This window comes from Lonchura striata, chromosome 15, assembly GCF_046129695.1.
Source record: "Lonchura striata isolate bLonStr1 chromosome 15, bLonStr1.mat, whole genome shotgun sequence".
Taxonomy (NCBI): domain Eukaryota; kingdom Metazoa; phylum Chordata; class Aves; order Passeriformes; family Estrildidae; genus Lonchura; species Lonchura striata.
In genome coordinates this window covers 11,258,696-11,276,376 of record NC_134617.1, presented here as the reverse complement: position 1 = coordinate 11,276,376, position 17,681 = coordinate 11,258,696, and the positions used below count along the sequence as shown (strand labels likewise).

Here is a 17,681-nt window from a genome sequence, read left to right as displayed (position 1 = left end):
GTATTGAAGAAATTTATTAGTACTGGGGCATGGAGTTTCCACATAGCTATAGTTAGACTGTGCTATTGCCTTTTCCCAAGTAACCAGCACTCCTGTTTGGAATATGGGGACCTAAAATGTACATTTTCTTACGCAGTGCTCTGTACCTCATTCATAGAGGCAGAGAGACCTCATGAATAATGGAAGTTTACGTCAGAGCCAAAACTTTCATTTGAAAGAAGAAAAACCAAAACAAAGCAGATCCTTTTCCATTCAGTTTCCTTCCAAAGCCCATGAAAATATATTTGCCCTCGATATCCTACTCAGTGACAGAATCTCACTTTCAGGAGCTGAGTGTGTTCTCTGTTCCCAGGTATTGCTTGTGCTTGTTGAGCATCGGGTCTAGGGAAATACCATTTATTGCATTATACTCTGCTGGCCCTATTTCTCCTTGGGGGCACGAATCAATGTTAATAAATATAATCACAGCTAAGCTTAGAGTCTTTCGGGCTGACATCCAATCAATTACTAATGTTAGATACGGCCCTTATCAGCATGGCTTCAGTTTGCAACCGACTGGGCTTCCTTTCCTTCTTGCTAAATCTGCCGTCTTATCTTTTCCAGATGGATCCACATGAAAACATATTGTTGAGCACGCTTGAAATCAAGAACGAGATGGCTGCCTCGGAGGCGGTGATGGGGCTCGGGGACCCTAGGAGCACAATGCTGGCCTATGACACGTCGAGCATCCAGTACCGCAAAGCCGGCTTGCCCCGGCACAGCTTTGGCCGCAACGCCCTGGAGCGACACGTGGCACAGAAGAAGAGCCGGCTACGGAGACGCGCGTCCCAGCTGAAAATCACCATCCCTGACTTGACTGATGTCAATGCCATAGATCGATGGTCTCGCATATTCTTCCCCGTTGTTTTTTCCTTCTTCAATATTGTCTATTGGCTTTACTATGTGAACTAAGAAACAAAGCCACGCGGGAAGAAAGAACTGGATTTCTCTTCAAATCAGTTGTACAGCCAAAAGTGGGACTTGGAAAAAATTCTATTCAGGACAAAAAGTTATTTTAAAACACCTTAGTTGCTGGCCCACTCTATGGTCTGTTTTTATAACATTTTGGTTGTATCTGCTAAACCATATATATGTTAAGTTGCAGTATGGACATATCCCCTTATCAAAATATAAGTGCATTTTGAGTGTAAAGGCAAATTGCGTTTTGAAAATCACTTCTGTCTCATTTTCCCTCACTATTTTTTTTTTCCAATGGTTGTTTGAGTTTAGTGATACAAATTATAGAGCAGCATTTGAGAAACAAGTTTTAATTTCAACAGCAGTACATATTTTAGGGAAAGTACATATCCAAGGCATGCATATACACTTAAGAGTGTTCCAAGCTACATGCTTATGAAACACATACACTTTACTTTTTAAATGTGTAAACTTGAAAACAAGTAGTGCCTATCATCTTTCCAAGATGATGATGGTCAGAGGTTTCCCAACCATATTCAGGTATTTCCTTTTATTTATTGAAAGAACTGAACCTTTGACTGATAATATTGGGGTTGGGTGTTTGCACAGATTCTGAAGCAAGAAGCACTAGTTTGTTTGTATTTTAAAGAGAGAACATATGCTCAGTCACCATGACTGTGTTTGGGATCAATAGAGGAATGTAGGGTCTGTATAAAAATGCATCAGCACTGAATGGGTAGATGCTGCTGGGTTGTGTTGGGGAAAGGGAATCTGTCCAAAGTGCCAAAATTGATTGCCCAAATAGTAATTCTGCAGATGGCTGAAAGAAGCCAGTGGTGTTCTGCCTTTCTCTAGGGCAGGGAGAGTGAGAGAGCAAGTACAAAGTGCAGGGGCAAGGAGAGAGGAGGTAAACACATAAAAGTGTGTATGTATATATATATATATATATATATATATATATATATATATCACAGATGAATGTTGTCAGTTGTACACACCTTAGTCTGAAATAGTCATGTGGAGTTGTGTGATTTCTTCCAGGTTTTCATCTTTCCAGCATTATGCTTTCTGCTGTTAGGTAAAGGTTCTGTATCTCTTTCAGCAATCGAGATCTGAGCATATGTATTTCTGTACAAGAGGTACTGAGAGGGTGTTTTCTCAGTCTGGATTAGGCAATACCATTTCACTTTTTGTTTTCCTTAATGCACTGTTCTAAAGGAAAGTAATTCCTAACAATCACTTTAAGAGTTTGAGTACACTCTTGAACGTTTCCTGCTTTGGGGTGATTTCCATTGAAAAACTAGAAAATATCAGTTTTTCTTTGGGAAGCTTCTTGAATTAAAAGGTTGAGATTTTCTTTCAATCCATTGAGCTTTATTTTTACAAAATAGTAAAATAGAATAAAAAAGAATTATACAAAACATTTTGTCACTTATTCCATTGTAGAACTCTTCTTGTCATGAAAACAGCAGTCACTAGAGCTGTAAAAAAAAAATAACATTTCTTGATGGCTTTTACTAGATCAGATCCCCAATATTGTTTGACACAATGTTTCAAGAAGCAAAAGCCACATCTGTTGAATCCATACTACCTCTCATCTGTGTACAAACTTTTGAAAGAGACTAGAGAGTATAAGTATTTTTTTTCAGGGTACTAAAAAAATTCTTTAGAATATTTTTCCTAAAATATATTTTTTAAATTTTTTGTTCTTCAAAAGAGTAATTTTCTTACAAGTTTCTGTGGATTTATTTTTGATTTCCCCCCACCATTTGACAGTGAATGACACTAACAGGAAGAGAATAGTTCTGGGAACTAATAAGCAAATATTCTGACTTTTTTTTTTTTTTTGAGCACTTTATATGCTTATTTCTGGTTTAAATAAGATAGGATAGTTTTGGAGCCTGGGGTGGGATTTGCAATACACTCTGCCTGCCAGGAAGTTGTGTACATTCACACACTGCCTCCAGGCTCAGACTCTGCAATATGTAGAGACATGTTTTCTTCATGTGATTAACTTTCCAAATCAAAATTTTGCTCTTTGTTCACATACTTAATTTGTGACTGCATTTCATGCATAACGCAATAACCTTTGTAGATGCACTTGGGATTTCAGCTGATAGGTATGAGTCATGTTGGATTTTTTTTCCCCAATTTTACTCAATGGCATATAACAAAATTCAGCATTTCTCTTCAAAGTCTATTTTTTTAAAAATTATATTAATTAACCTAAATGAAAGCAGTCTTATGGTATTCTTCTGTACAAGCTTTTCTTTCAGTTCAGAAATTGTTAACAGCTCCTTTTATTGTTTCACAGAAGCAGAATGTGACTGCAGGGAGTTCACAGCCTTTCTGTGGTTGATACACATCAAATATAAAACCTTACAGGGAATATGTTGACTCTCTGCATTGGTAACTGCTTCAGCTATTACAAAAATCACAGAGAACAAATCCTGGAACTGCACATTCACTTTTCTGAAGCTACAGTACAAGCCATAATACTCTCTGATATTGCTATTCAGAGAGTGAAAGAAAATGTTTGGTTTCTGCTCAGGTGTCACTAGGAAAGATAAATTATCTGTGGGGAAGGAGCACTTTTGCTTTTACTATGTTCTTCTGGCTATTAATGTGATTTATAAAATTAGTGAAAGAGAAAGATTCTACCATTTTGTACTAAGGCTTAACACTGTGATATAAAAAGATGGGGGTGAGAAAGGTTGGTGAGGCACTATCAAGGAACGAGTATTACTCGAGCTCCAGGTAAGCACTTACTCCTGAGATACTTGAGTGAAAGTGGGAAATGATGCCGACAGGAGATATGGGGTTTGCTATGTGTGCTACCCTCCAGGTAAACTAGAATAAATTTGCTTTTACTTTAGAATTGATCAAAAATAAATATTCTAGATCTTTTTAATCGTGTTAATTGTTGTTGGTTTCAATAAACAAAATAGCAAAGTTAATAATTTAGATAAAACTTGTAATATAATTATAGCCGCACATTTTATTGTTCTATTAGACATAATAGCCAGCAATTAAGGTGTTTTTCATCTTTGCGAAATTCATGGGGGAATTATGACTATAACATGGCACAGTTTTAATGAAATCTTTGAGATCAATCTGTAAATATATACTGTACATGACTGCTAGTAAGTATGATACACATTTTCAGAACTGAAAACTCATGCAACATATTTCTGTGTTTGCATAAGGAATGTTATGTTTCTATCCTATTGCAGTTCAATGACTGGGAAGAAAGACTCAAGCAATGACATTGTGACCATTTATTTTGTCATTCCCAGGGGAGGAAAACAAGAGTCCTAGATAACAGCATGGGGCAGAGTTCTTCAGAGAGTTCTTACATTCTAATTAAAAAATACATAAAATCTGTAAGGTACAAAAGCACAATGCATAGAGAAAGTAAGTGGTGGTCTTATACCTGGGGAAAATATCCTATTTATTTCAGAAAAACACGCATTAAAATTAAACCTCAATTTATTTTCACTATAAATATTAGACTGTGTTCCAATCCTATAACACAGTGCTAAATATAAGTGAACAGATGTGAAACATTTTCCAACTGTATGTGCATATGGACGTACCCCCAAATGTCTGTATGGACATATGTGTGTATATATACACGTGCTGAGTATATATATATATATATGCACACACATTCACATGTTGGTGTGTTAAAGGAATAAGCTAATAATAGTTTTGTTTCTATCATCAACCAGTGTATGAATATATTTTTGAGAAAAAAAAAAGAGTAATGTATTTAGAAAAAAACCAAACAACTAACTCTACAGGGTAACTGGGCATTTCTATATCAGCAGTTCAATGCTTATGATTCGTATGGAGTATTGCACCGTTTGACATGATGATAGTACTGTACCTCCTTGCATCTGGAATTAGACTAGTCCTCACATTGCTTGCCTATTTCTTCTCTCTCTTTTTATAACAGCATTGTCCACTAGTAAGTTTTCAAAACCAACAGATTCCTTAGGGAACCAAGAAAAAAAAAAAAGTCAAAAATAGTAACTATTTCTAGAAAATAATCTAGGGTGGGATGGCCAGGGTACAATACTATATCAGTAGTGATCAAAACATTTTGCTATGTGTACATAGAACATACGATGTGAGCAACCATAACTTAAGCTGACCGTGTGTAAATATTATCAGATTTCTTAAACATTTTTAACTTCTAATTTGTACTTTATGGTAAGGCAAAAAGCTAATTCTACTTATGGTTTAGGTTAATGTGTCCTAAAATTATGTAAATAATTAAATAAGCTGTAAATGAGCAGTCAATAGATACAGTATTTGTTTAGTGACTTTTTTTTACTAAGTACAATAATTGCAGTGCTCTAGCAGAGTAATTTAAACACCCTTTTGCATAAACAGATTTGGACTCCAGATATAAAATAGTACAGGAAGTGCTGTAGTGTAAAATAGCCACCGTGGCAACGTTCCTGCTGGCACAGCTGATTCTTTTGTATGGTTAAAATGTTCAGGCCACACTCAGTACTCAGATTAGCCAAAACAAACAGGGCCTGGGTTTCACTTGCAATGAGGCACCTCGATGTTACTCCAGTGAGTGGAGAGGTGGAGGTGTCCAGGTAAGTGAGAATTCAGCTGTTGGCAATTTCATTACAGAAGCCTGCATATTGCATCTGTCTGATTCTGAAATCTGTCTCTTATGGTATTTAATAATAGGTTTATATTTTTCTTTAAGAAAAAAAAAAAAAAAACAGGATGTTTGACTGTCGTTAGATAGCATAGTCCCCCAAAGCCAAAGAATCTTCACTCCAGAAATTGTTTAAAAGGGAAATCTAAAAAGTAACTGCTTAACACCAAAGGTAAAGCTTAGTAAAATGCACTAGGAACTTTGTCTAAATTTTTAAGAAGCAAATGGAATGTTGATCAAAAAGACTGCCCTATTCTACTTTGTAAAAATACTAAGAATTTAAATATCCATTATATAAAATTGAAATAGATAATCTCTACAAGAATATGCAACACTAGCATTTCATAAATATAAAATTATTTTCTTTGTAAGTGCTTTGACAAAAAAATGGAACTTAAATGATGAAAAATCTCACCTCTACTTTCATACTAAGGGTTGTATTTTTTTAATGTTTTTCAGACATGAGGTCATCTATTCCAATTTGATAGCATTTTGTATGTTTTCACTGTTCCTGTCATTTGGCAGATACTCACCAGGCTGTATGGTTCATGGTCTGTCCTGTTACTTTCAGTTAAAGACAAAAAGAACATTTGAAACATGATTAATTCTGACAAACTGCCTATGATTTGACTTCTATCACGTTTTTATTGGCATGGGTGTTTAAATGGTTCTGTTAGTACTGTCTTTGCACAGTTTTGAGTTATCTTTTACTTAGTACTATTTATTTCATAATGTAGTAATCATCAGCCTTACTAATGACCTTGTAGCCTTTCTTATATGCACATAATGCACATTTTCCAATGGCTAGAAAATGCAAAATACTAGTGGATATCATTGCATCAGATCTTCATGTCTTTCTCAAAAGGACTGCTAACCTCTGGGATTTATGAGGTAGTAAAATGATGATTGTAAATGAGTAGCACATAAGAGATATTTTCTTGAATTTAAAATTATTGCAGCCAGTTTCAGCATGTAAATATATAATAATGTTGGCTAGTGTGTAATTCTTGAATTTAAAACTATAAATAAAGAAAACCTAAAATATGTACATGTAGTTGTGTTATGTTGGGCAGGCTCTTTTCCCAAAGCTGCAGGTTTCAGTTCTCATCTGAAGTGAATAACTTTGAGTTTGGGTCAGAAAAGGACTCAGAAGTTGGGTTTGGAGGCACCTGAAATGTAAGTGTAGGATGGGGAACCATGATATGGTGTTAATTTGTCTGTGCAGCCCTTGGGGAACTTGAGTGTCTGGGGAGTGTAAGCAACGTGCAGTGAGGAGCCTGGTGCTGGTCAGTAAGGAAAGGCTGAGAGCAGGGGGAGCAGCTGAAAAACCTCAGAGGTTCAGTGACACCTCCTCAGAGTCAACTCTTGTGCAGCTGTTACTGATGGCGAGTTGCTGGTGTCCCCCTTAGAGAAATATGGAAGGGTCTGTTTGCAGGGGGATGGTATTTCCTTTTACAGTAATTGGTCTTAAATCTGAATATGTGGACTTCAGATATGGAAGTCCCAAGTTTCATTCCTTCCTCTTCCTACTTAGGGTCTAACAGGAGAGATTCTGGATGACAAATTATTGTCCATTTCAGGATGGTGGATTTAGATTTTCCTGCTGGAGTGGTTCAGCTGAAGAACAATTCAAGAGGAGCAGAGGAGAGGAGGGAGCAGTCAGGAATGCTCATGAGAGGCTCTGAATGTTTTGGACAGGGATTAGAACCTGAGTCTCTCACTGTGCTCCAAAGAAGTGAAATGTCCACTAATACAGATGTGGTTTGGCTGCTTCTTTCTGTCTTAATGGAATTTTAATATCCTTCAGACTTACTCCTGTTTGCTGGCTGTGCTGAGTGAGCAGTTTGTGTCTATTAGACTTTCTTGTTGTCTGCTGTCCCAGCTCTAATAAAAGGAAGTCCATAGTTGTGTTTCCAAACCCCAAGCATCACTACATGGGGGATACTGCAGGGTGTTTATTGGGAGCTGTAGCTGCACATTCCTGCAGTTGATCCTTTGGCAGATCCTACCAGGGGGAGCAGATGGAGCACCAGAAAAGGGAACAAATGGCCACCAGACAAAAGGCTGCCAAAGGCTAAAACTGCCAAATTCTCATTTTTGTCTGGAAATGCAGACAGCAGTTGGTAATTCTTTTTGAAGTTGTCCACCTGGCTATTCTCTGTACCAGCCCAACAGCACTGCTTTAATGATTGATCTGTTCTGTCTCTCTTTTCTGTGGATAAAGGGCACCAGTTCTGCAGAGACACAGCACAGGCTGAAGATGGGAAGACTTGAGCCCCACAAATGGTGCTGAGGTGAGGAACTGCTGGGTGCAGAATGCTGACTCTGTGTCAGGAGACACAGAACATGAGAAGTAAAATATTCCAGACTCTTAAGGAAAGCTCAAATATTACTTCCTTCCCTCACTGTCTAAAATACCACATCTTCCTCTGAAGTTTCTGAAAAGGAGAGTGAAGTTCTGAAAAAAGACTGAAATGTCAGCACAGTTGCTTTATTACAACTCTGTGATATACTGTTGCCCCTTATTTTCAAGATTATTACAAGCTAGGAAGCAAAGTCTTTCAACTTTAAGACTGGTTTGTGATTTCAGAGACCAAAAATATTTATATTAATTGGTGAATATCATTTCCAAATCAAAAATGTCGATCTGCTATTTTGCTTGTCTGAGTTTATAAATCCATTAGATGTTATCCCATCCTAACAGGAGTTATATCAAATCGACTGGCACAATACAAAGGCTTGTACTATAGGGTATTTGAATAATTTATTTCCTTTACTCTGAGTTTTAACTCTTCATCGTGTGTAACATGGCCTCTCCTTCATTTAATTTACTGGATTGCAAATTAGAAACCTTTATAATGACTTCTTATGGTAAATTGCACTATTGAATATATCTTGATAATCTAAAATTAACAAAACATGAGAGAAATTATCTAACATCACAGTTCTTAATTTATAAAAGGAAAATGAGTATTTTAAAGAATGAAATTATGCATCTGTCAAATACTGAACAGCTGTGAAACAGTGAAATAATGGGAACTGGCATCTAACACATTGTAACTGCTGCATATAAATAAATGCAACATTATAAGTACATAGCAAGTATGTTCAGTGACATAAATTCTGCGGTTATCAAAATTAATGACCAGCATGACATTATTAATCCATAACGCTTGTTATTCTTGAGGGATATCTGGAATGACTCATTTATTATGGTGTTCATGTGAGTCTAATCAAGGGATATGTTTTTTAAAAAAAAATGATGGTTATGTCAAGAAATGTGGGTTGGCTATTCAGGTGATGAAAATGAATTGTATAATAGGAGATGTGCTTCCCTTGGCTGAGACTGGGCCAGGTTTTCTGGGGAGAGGGGGAGTGCTTTTTTCAATGTTAGGGCAAAACTTTGAACACCTCTTATTCTTGGAACAAAAGTATTTTTTTCTCTCCTTCTGACAGATTGTCACAGCTGACATACTGCATTCATTTTGGCGCTCTAATGGCTAAAGGCATGCTTCCAGCTGAGACCACTTTTTTAAAATTTTCTCTTTTTTGGAAAAAAATATAGCCAAAGAAATGAAGCTAGCTTTAGTTCTCTTACAGGCACTTTAAAAACTAAATCGTGTAAACTGCACATTTATGATTTTGGTGCTGTTTTGTTTTCAGATAGGACTTTAGCAGAGCTCTGTGTATAACTGTATTTATGGTGACACACACATTTCTCAGCTTGGTTGATATATCTGAAGTCTGCTGCTTTCTAAGCCCACATGAAACTGGACTGTGACCTTTGAGATCTCCTTGTTAAACGTTCCCAAAGATCTTTTCTGAAGGGTCTCAGTGATCATGGCAGTCTTTGATCTTCAACCCTTTGTTGAAATTTCATGGCATTGATGCTTCTGAAGGTCCTGTGAAGAGACATCACAGGCAAGCACAGGAGTCAGTGTCATGCAGGAGACAGGGGATGAGCTTCTGTCATTTGCTCTTTGACAGCAGCAAAAAGGGCAAGAGGTGCAGTGATAAACCCACAGCACAAAAGCTTCTGTGGTCATGGTAGGGTCAGTGCAGTTCCATTACTGAGGGTGATATTTCCACTTCCATGTCATGCAAAGAAATTGTTTCTTCAGGTGAGAAGACATTGACAGGAGAAGCAATGTGGATAATAAACAGACCAAAACCTACATGTCAGGACAGCAAGATTTATCTGCAAGATTTGCAGACAAATTGGATTGCTTTTGATGTGCTTCTCTGTTTCAAGTTATGAAAAATCAAGGCTTTTTTATTGCTGCTGTTAGTCATCATTCAAAAGATATCTGAATTGGAAATGTGTGCCAAAGAGATAGGAAAAAAAATTGCTGGACAAAAAAAGGGGGAAAAAAAATCTTTAAAAAACAACAATAGAAGAACAAACAAAAAATCAAAACAAAACAAAACAAAAAAAAACAACCAACAACAGAAAAAAAAAGTGTGATGAAATCCAGCAAATTCAATCCCATTCCCTCAAGCAGCCATGAAGTGCAACATGCATCACCTAATTTATTTTCTTCTTTTTTCTCCCACTTACGTCACACTTTAAAATTAGTAGATTTTAAGAGTGTAGGAAGGACAAAATTTTTCTTTCTCCTTCCTCAGCCTTGATTTTAATGGCTTTTTTCTTAGACAAGTTTGGAAATTTAGTGTGATGACTGGCTAATTCCAGCAAAAAATATAAGCCTTAATTGGTTTTGGAAGGGTCTCTAGATCTCTTTAAGAAAGTTTAAACATTATTTATTTGCCTTCATTACTACCCAAAGCAATGTGATTACTGAAAAGGTTTGACATTCAAACTAGATAAGGATGAGAAAAAGTCAGGGGGAAATCTTTCTCTGGGATCCAGACAAAAGGAAGAAACATAAAAATGGAAAGGACAGGCAGATGAAAAGTAAAGGTTGTTTCCTCACCTGTGCTGTAAGATTTTAAAGTAAATACTACCTGCTCCTCTGGCATAATGTGATTCCCTGTCTTTTAACTGCAGTCCAGCCATCCATCACCTGGGTTTTCCCATTTCAGACTGCTTACAGGAAATATGAGATAACAGCTCTTGGTGTTGATGAAAGGAAAGGATGTCCAGCATCCAAATCCTTATGTTTTCCCTGGATGAGTATTTTGCATTTGACAATACTTGAAAGTAAATACCAAATCCCACTCCCTTTGCTCTGCCCAAAGGATTTCCAAAGGTGTTAAGAACCTTTCCATTTATTGTGCACACTGAGAAATATTTTAGCCATTGTACCAATGGAGGAGGGGAAGGAAGAACTTTCTCCTTTAAAAACTGAGATAAGACAAATCTGTTGCTCTATAATTGAAAATGCTTTGCCTAGATATTGCAAGCACTCATGCATATTGTTGAAATAGAAACTACAATTTATGCAAAATCTTTATACTGCTGAGAAGAGAGTTGGCTTTGCTCATTTCTGCAAGAATTAAAGAAACTTACTTCATTCTAATGAAACAGAGTGATATGGGCATTAGAAAATATAAAAATTCAAGCTGTAATGCCCCTGCATCATTCTTTAGCAGACACAGAATGCCTCTTGATAGATTCTATGTTTGAGAGCAAGCTCTGGAACTGGATGACAATTGTATACAAGCACTCGCACTTTGCTATGAGGAATTAAATTAAGATTACTATAGCTTTTGCATACTGTGAATTTGGGAAGGCTTTCTAGGATTTCCAGAAACATTTGTTTGATAGACACTAAGCCTGCTATCAGATTGGCACTTCCCTCAGGTTTGTATCCCATGTGGCATCCCCCTTCTCTCCCAGACACTACCTCCACTATTGTTGAATTAATATTAACATCAATAATATTGCTATACCTGTGCCTTAATTATATCATTAATTGATAACTGCAAAGCATTATGTAGCTAGAGCACTTTGTTACTGTTATTTTGAAGGAACAAGTGACAGAATGGGAGAATGTTAAGTGAAACTCTAATAATGTTAATAATATCTTTAATAATTTCTCATGTCATCAAAGGCTTGTAAGAAATTAGGATATAGAAATGAAGTTTCCAAGCCTTGAAAAGCAAGAGGTCAACCTAAGTTTTCATTAATTACAAGGTGTGCAGATCACTGCACTGAATGGACAGGATAAATATCCCCTTATACTTTGGAAAAGAGCACCTTTAATCTGCTTATCATTTCCCATACTCTCTGCAGGTTATTAAGTTCAGTCCCTGGTAGCCATGAGCAGAGCAAATAGATACCCACAGCCTACCTGCAAGGACCTGTGAAAAAATGAAGTAACAGACACATCACAAATTAAGAGCACCTTTGTAGACAGCTGGGGCCTAATTAATGTGCAGCACAGCTGAGGAAGGCAGAGCCCTTGGCCCTGCAGGTATCTCTGGATTTTGTTACTGCACCAATTATGATAAAGCATTGCCAGCACAAACAGCAGAAAGGCGTTTGCTGTGCACTTGGAGAAAAGGGTTACTAGTTATTAGTCTGCTGGAAAAGTGTATTGTGATCCTTTGTGTTTGTTTTCTTTAAGTTCTTACTGTAGACAAACAGGAGATTTTCTGCTTTGGTTTCTTCCTTTCTAGTGACCAATAAACTGACCTCCCCACTGTTCCTGTCTGATCCCAGGTAAGTGAGATCTTCATCGCGATGTTCCTATAAGACAAGTAGACCAACATTCCTTATTTCTTTGGAACCAGCTCCTTTTCTGACTGCTATGGTTCATTATGGTTAGTCCATTATAAATTACATGGTGTCTCCAGGGACCTGTTCTATACTTGAAATATCACAAGACAGCTGTCATGCATAATGCTGCAGAGAGCTGCTAAAATTATATCCACTAAAAATGTGCTTTATGTTGCAGAGTGACCCACTTTAACTTTGATGCATAAATGGGTTGGTTTTCCTTTTCTTTTAAGAATTATCTGTTATTTTCTGTTTGTCCACAGACTTAACTTGCTTAGAAAAGGCCTTAGACAATCTGTTATTTGTGCTTGGAGTATTTTGTGATTATCATTATTTTATAAAACTTAGACATACTTTCAAATTCCCCTAGAGACAAAGCATGCAAAGGGCATTTTTTTCTGCCAACCCATGTAAATTCTATCAGACTACATAAACAGACAACAGTGGCAGATTGGCTCCTGGAGCTTATGGTTTCCTCTGCTCCTAAGCAGTTTGCACAGCAAATAGGCAGAAAAGACACTAAAGCACAAGTTATCCTAGCATACAGATAATGGCAGTTTACTTGTATAGTTTTCAAATGTGCCAAATCAGACAATTTTAAAAGCTTTTTTGCCTTTTTTTGTTTATGAGAATAAGAATCCTTCAAATTCCACCCTGTTTTTAACAACATTTTTGTATCAAATATAACTGACTCCACATTAAATTTTTACCCTCTTAGAGGTGAGAAAGGGAGCGGACTTACTTTTAAAATGCCCTCAGGACACTGTGTACTATAAATCATTATCTACAAGAAGTATGTCCACAGGAATTCTGCCATAAAACTTACTTATAATTAAAAAAATGTACAATAAGATATTTATGCTATTAATTGATATGGCTTCTTGACGGTTAAATAGTTGATAATATATTCCACTCCATAAAAATTTATAAGTGAACATAGGAAGAAAAGAGTAAAGAAAATTTGAAAATTTTCTGGTTTGATTTTTTTCTAAATCACCTTAAGATAGTCAAAAACGATGACCAGCAATTTTATTTCTTTCAAGCCAAAAATATCTCCTTGGTCCTAAGTGATTATGCACAATCTAAGAAGTTGGCCTAGATGATTGGACTAGATGGTCCCTTCTAACTGAAGTATTTTATTATGTTCAATTCAATTCATTTTTGGGCTGAGAAAGTGGCATGGCATCCACTGGTCCTGAAAACCATGGAACTGATTTACGGTGGTAATGAACTCTTCTGGGCCATAAACTCAATTCCCACTCTTGCACAGTGTCTGGGGTTACAGTGTAAGATGTAACCAAAATGATGTATTCTGTCACCATCTTCATAAACTGTTAGAACAGATGGGACAGCGCTCCTTATCCCAGGCCTGATGACTCCCTCTGGGGTCTGGCTGCACTAATGGGCCATCGAGTCTCACTGCTTCACTCAGAGTTCATCCCATTGTGGGATGCTCCACCAGGGAGAGAAGCCAAGCATTCCTACCTGGATACAATCTGAGGCCTGGAGCACCACAGGCAGTATTTACCTACTGCATTCCCAGAGGACAAGAGCTCAATAACCACCACTGGACCTCCAGAGGAAGACCAAGTCCTTGCACAGGATCACAGCTTCAACAGAACCACGTTCATCATTCCAACAGGGCTGCAGGCACCATTCAGTCAGACTGCCACCACCACTCTGACCAACGGGGTGTCAGGTTGTATCCTAACTGTCAGTTTAAGCCAGTGTTTTCTGCCTTTATTTCATTTTTCCTATTAAACTGTAGTTCTGACTTGTAATTTCCCACTGGTTTGTTTTCAAACTAGTACAGACAGGCAAAGATGGTGATGGAAGTTCTCTTCCTCCAGTTGTCTTGGCTTCATGTATTATATTTAGTTAAATTTTGGGCTATGGTACAGTGGTAGTTTTTGCAGTAGTACATACCAAGCTGTTGCTGCTCTTACCTCTTCTTCTCTTGGAGTCCTTCTTAAATAATAATCTCTTTTTTAAAAACAGAAGAGAATCGTGGAGTTGCTTAAGGAATCCAGGGGACGGATTCCTCACTGTCTGAATGCTCCTGCTGTTTCACTGCTCAAAAGAGAGAACATAATATAGCCCAATGTTTAAATTTAAAATTTCAAACTGAGAATAGTTATCCTGATCTTTTTACATCATGTGTCCTGTCTTCTGATTTTTAAAATAGATTTAAATTAGTTGCATTTGTTACCAGCAATGCACAGGAAGAGTTGCATCCAATTGAATTTAAACTACATTTTCAAAATGTGAGGGTTAAATAAGGTTTATTCATGTGAAGACTTAAAGTAGTACTAAAGTACACACTAAGACAAATTACCTAACAAATACTTTTCTTTCTCAGGCAATTTGCTAAACTTGCCCTTTCTGTACTTGCATGAAAACAAACAAAAACTGTTTATGCAGTGGTGTTTGCAATTTTCTTTTGAGTTTAGAGTATTTTAGGGAGAAGATGTACACAAATGAGGGTCAAAGAAATGTACATACATATCACCATTTCAAATGAAGTTAGTGAAAATGTCAGAAGTCTCAGGCAAAATGTTTTGATGCTTTAAAATTTGAACCTTGTCGTCTGTGTGGAGTCTGGAAGCTAATAAGCTCTACTTGATCAGTGGGACCTCACAAAAGTTCATGCATAACCTGGAGGTTTGTAAATAATAAGAAAAAGTTTTTTAAAGCTGATTTTAATGAAGAACCAGAGTGTTAGCTTTTGAATAGTAAAGGTTAATGTAGACTGCAATTATTTAGTTTTTGTTGTTGTTTGGGTTACTCCTGGATAGGAAACTAGTTTAACAATCTAATTAGAAGTCTTGTCAGACTTGGAAACACCAGAATTCCTTGACTAGATCTGATGATTCCACAGAAGGTATTTAAACCAGAAGAATATTTAAAAAGGGGCCTTTTTCAGTAATGTAAACGAGAATGAGAATATTTTGGGTTCATAATCACACTTTTGCTGGGAGTGATAATTTCCTACCATTGGAAAGCATCAGCTTTGCAGAAGGTGGCCTAGGAGACCTGGGGACAATCAGCTGAGTGCAGGTCTCTGGTGTGACCTGGCACCACTTGTATGTTGGGCAGTACTAGCAAGGCTTGAAGCAACAGCTAAAGGGAAAAGTCTCTCTTGGCATATGATGGCTGTGTTTAAACAACACACAGTGGTCAAGAAGTCCTCTTTCAAATAAAACAAAAACCCAACCCTTCCTTCCTTTTCCTTCCAAAGAAAAAAGGAGTGGTCTGTTCATAAACTATTGCTCCAAAATCAAATTGTTCATTTTGCCCCATTTTTCTTTTTAATTTCGTTGATAAAGGTACAGAAAATTCAGTGCAACTTGCAACTGGGATCACTTCAAGTTGCTTCACACTAGCAAAATAATTAAGCTCATTGTTCATACAAGTACTTCTTAAAATTATGGGTATGTTTTGTATTCACAGTGTCACATTACTGTGGCATAAGTAGAATAAGGGAGAAAAAACTTGTTTTTGACTAGACTGTCTCTTTACTCAATTTTGTGGAAATCTGAATTTAATGTCAATTCAATATTAAGGAAAGGAAGTATCTGGAAGAATTCATATTATTTGAAGAAATAAGCTACATTTAAAGAAAAACTGAGTTCAGGAATTTAGTTCCATTACATGAAACAAAAGCCTACTTATCTGCAAAAGTGTGAATCAGATCCTTAAGCACTGTGCATTTTCTGGGGATTTAGGCTTTAAATGTCAAGCTAGTTTTTTCATACAAGCAACACATTGCTTTGTGGTTTGCTCTTGTTTTGGCAGAAGCTGCATAAAAGAATCAATTTTTACTTGATTTTTCAGGCAGCTGCTGTCCTCCATCTTCATAACTGCTGTCTTAGCTACCTCTCAGGTCCCTTGCCTGTCAATATATTATCAGAGAATTGCCACTTTTTAAGGATAGTAAAGGAAAAATCTGAACTTTTCTCAATTTTCATTCCATAAATTTATAAATGTACTTTCTGAATCCATATAAACTGGATCAATGACGTGTCAGCAATAATCTCCATAGTTCAGTTTGTGTGAAGTTGCTTCTAATTTTGGTTTGAATTTGTATCCTAGTCATTTTGTTACAACAAAGAGTAAATATTGCTGTTAAGCTTTCTCATAATACTCATCATTTTATAGATCTCTGTTGTATCTCCCTTTCTTTTCTCTCTTTACCTGACTAATGAGAAGAAAGATCTCTGACTCTTGGCTGTATGTTCATATTTGGTTGTATTAGAATTATTAACAGAAGTATCATAAACATTGTCAGTTATAGGAGCACTATTATTTAGGAAGCTGAAAACAAAAAGCAAATAACCTTATGCTAGACACAACATTTTAGCTGCATCCTTATTTTCATTAGATTTAAAGTATTTGCTTTAGAAAACTATTTGATCATTTGTGATGGTCTGAGCCACTCTGCATATGAAATTGTGAGGCACAAATATGCACTGAAGAGATCTTTGAGGCTGTGGTCACATGAATATCCTGGTGTTTAGGAGAGAGGAGGCTGAATGGTCAGGTGGCTCAGTCCAGGGGGTGTTGTGCCAGCTGGGGTGCCAATTTTTATTCATTAAGGGAGAAACCTCTTCTTTAATGCTTTAAGCTAATCTCTTGACACTATTTTTGAAAACTTGTCTGCTAAAAGTGACACCAGTTCAGTTGCACTTCAGTGAGTGACAGCAGAAACACCAGATACTTTTGCTTACTAACAGTCATGGGGGTTATGATAATGAATAGAGTGGTGGATGAAAAGCACAAGGGAAAAAGAGAACATGACAGCAACTACATCTTCCTCCCATTAAACTTATCCAGTGAGGAACATAAAACATACACTTGTAAGTGGGAAGAAATGCAAAGGCAAATAAGGGGCAACCGAGTTGCTACAATGCAAAAATTCGTTTTACTGGGGAGGCATGAGAGAAGAGATGGGTGTGGGGGTGAAGGGCAAGTATCAGAAAAGGTGAGGCCATGGACTGGAAATCATGAGTCTTACTAAGACTCTTAAAATTTCCTTGGAATTTCCCTGCTTTATTGTAATAGCTGCTCCCACTGGTGTTCTCTGAACTTTCCTTGATACTTTTCTTGAGGTGCCACCTGTGCTCCTTGCCTGGGGTTTTAGAAGGATATTTGGAAATACAGGCTCTTGGTTTGGCCTGAATGGCCCAGTGAGCTCCTCTGCAAATCAGTCCTTGCCTAGACTGGCTGTGCTTGGGCTTCCTGCAGCCCCGGGGAAAGGTTTAACCAGAGTTTAGACAAATTGCTTATTTATACTGGTTTATACTGTAGGAGAGCTGTATTTCATGGGACTGTGTTTGGACTTTGTCTATGACAACGTGAGTC

General features: G+C 37.1%; 1 protein-coding gene across 6 annotated transcripts in view; it reads left to right on the top strand.

The window, feature by feature from the left end:
• Positions 1–6,686, top strand: part of GABRB2 (gamma-aminobutyric acid type A receptor subunit beta2) — a 144,914-nt gene extending 138,228 nt beyond the window's left edge. For all 6 annotated transcript variants that reach the window (XM_021549518.3, XM_021549519.3, XM_021549517.3 and 3 more), the window contains one exon: positions 604–6,686. In XM_021549518.3, the coding sequence (XP_021405193.1) occupies positions 604–951 (348 nt within the window). In that variant the 3' untranslated portion in view covers positions 952–6,686. The remainder of the gene's footprint in view (positions 1–603) is intronic.
• Positions 6,687–17,681: the final 10,995 nt, after the last annotated feature.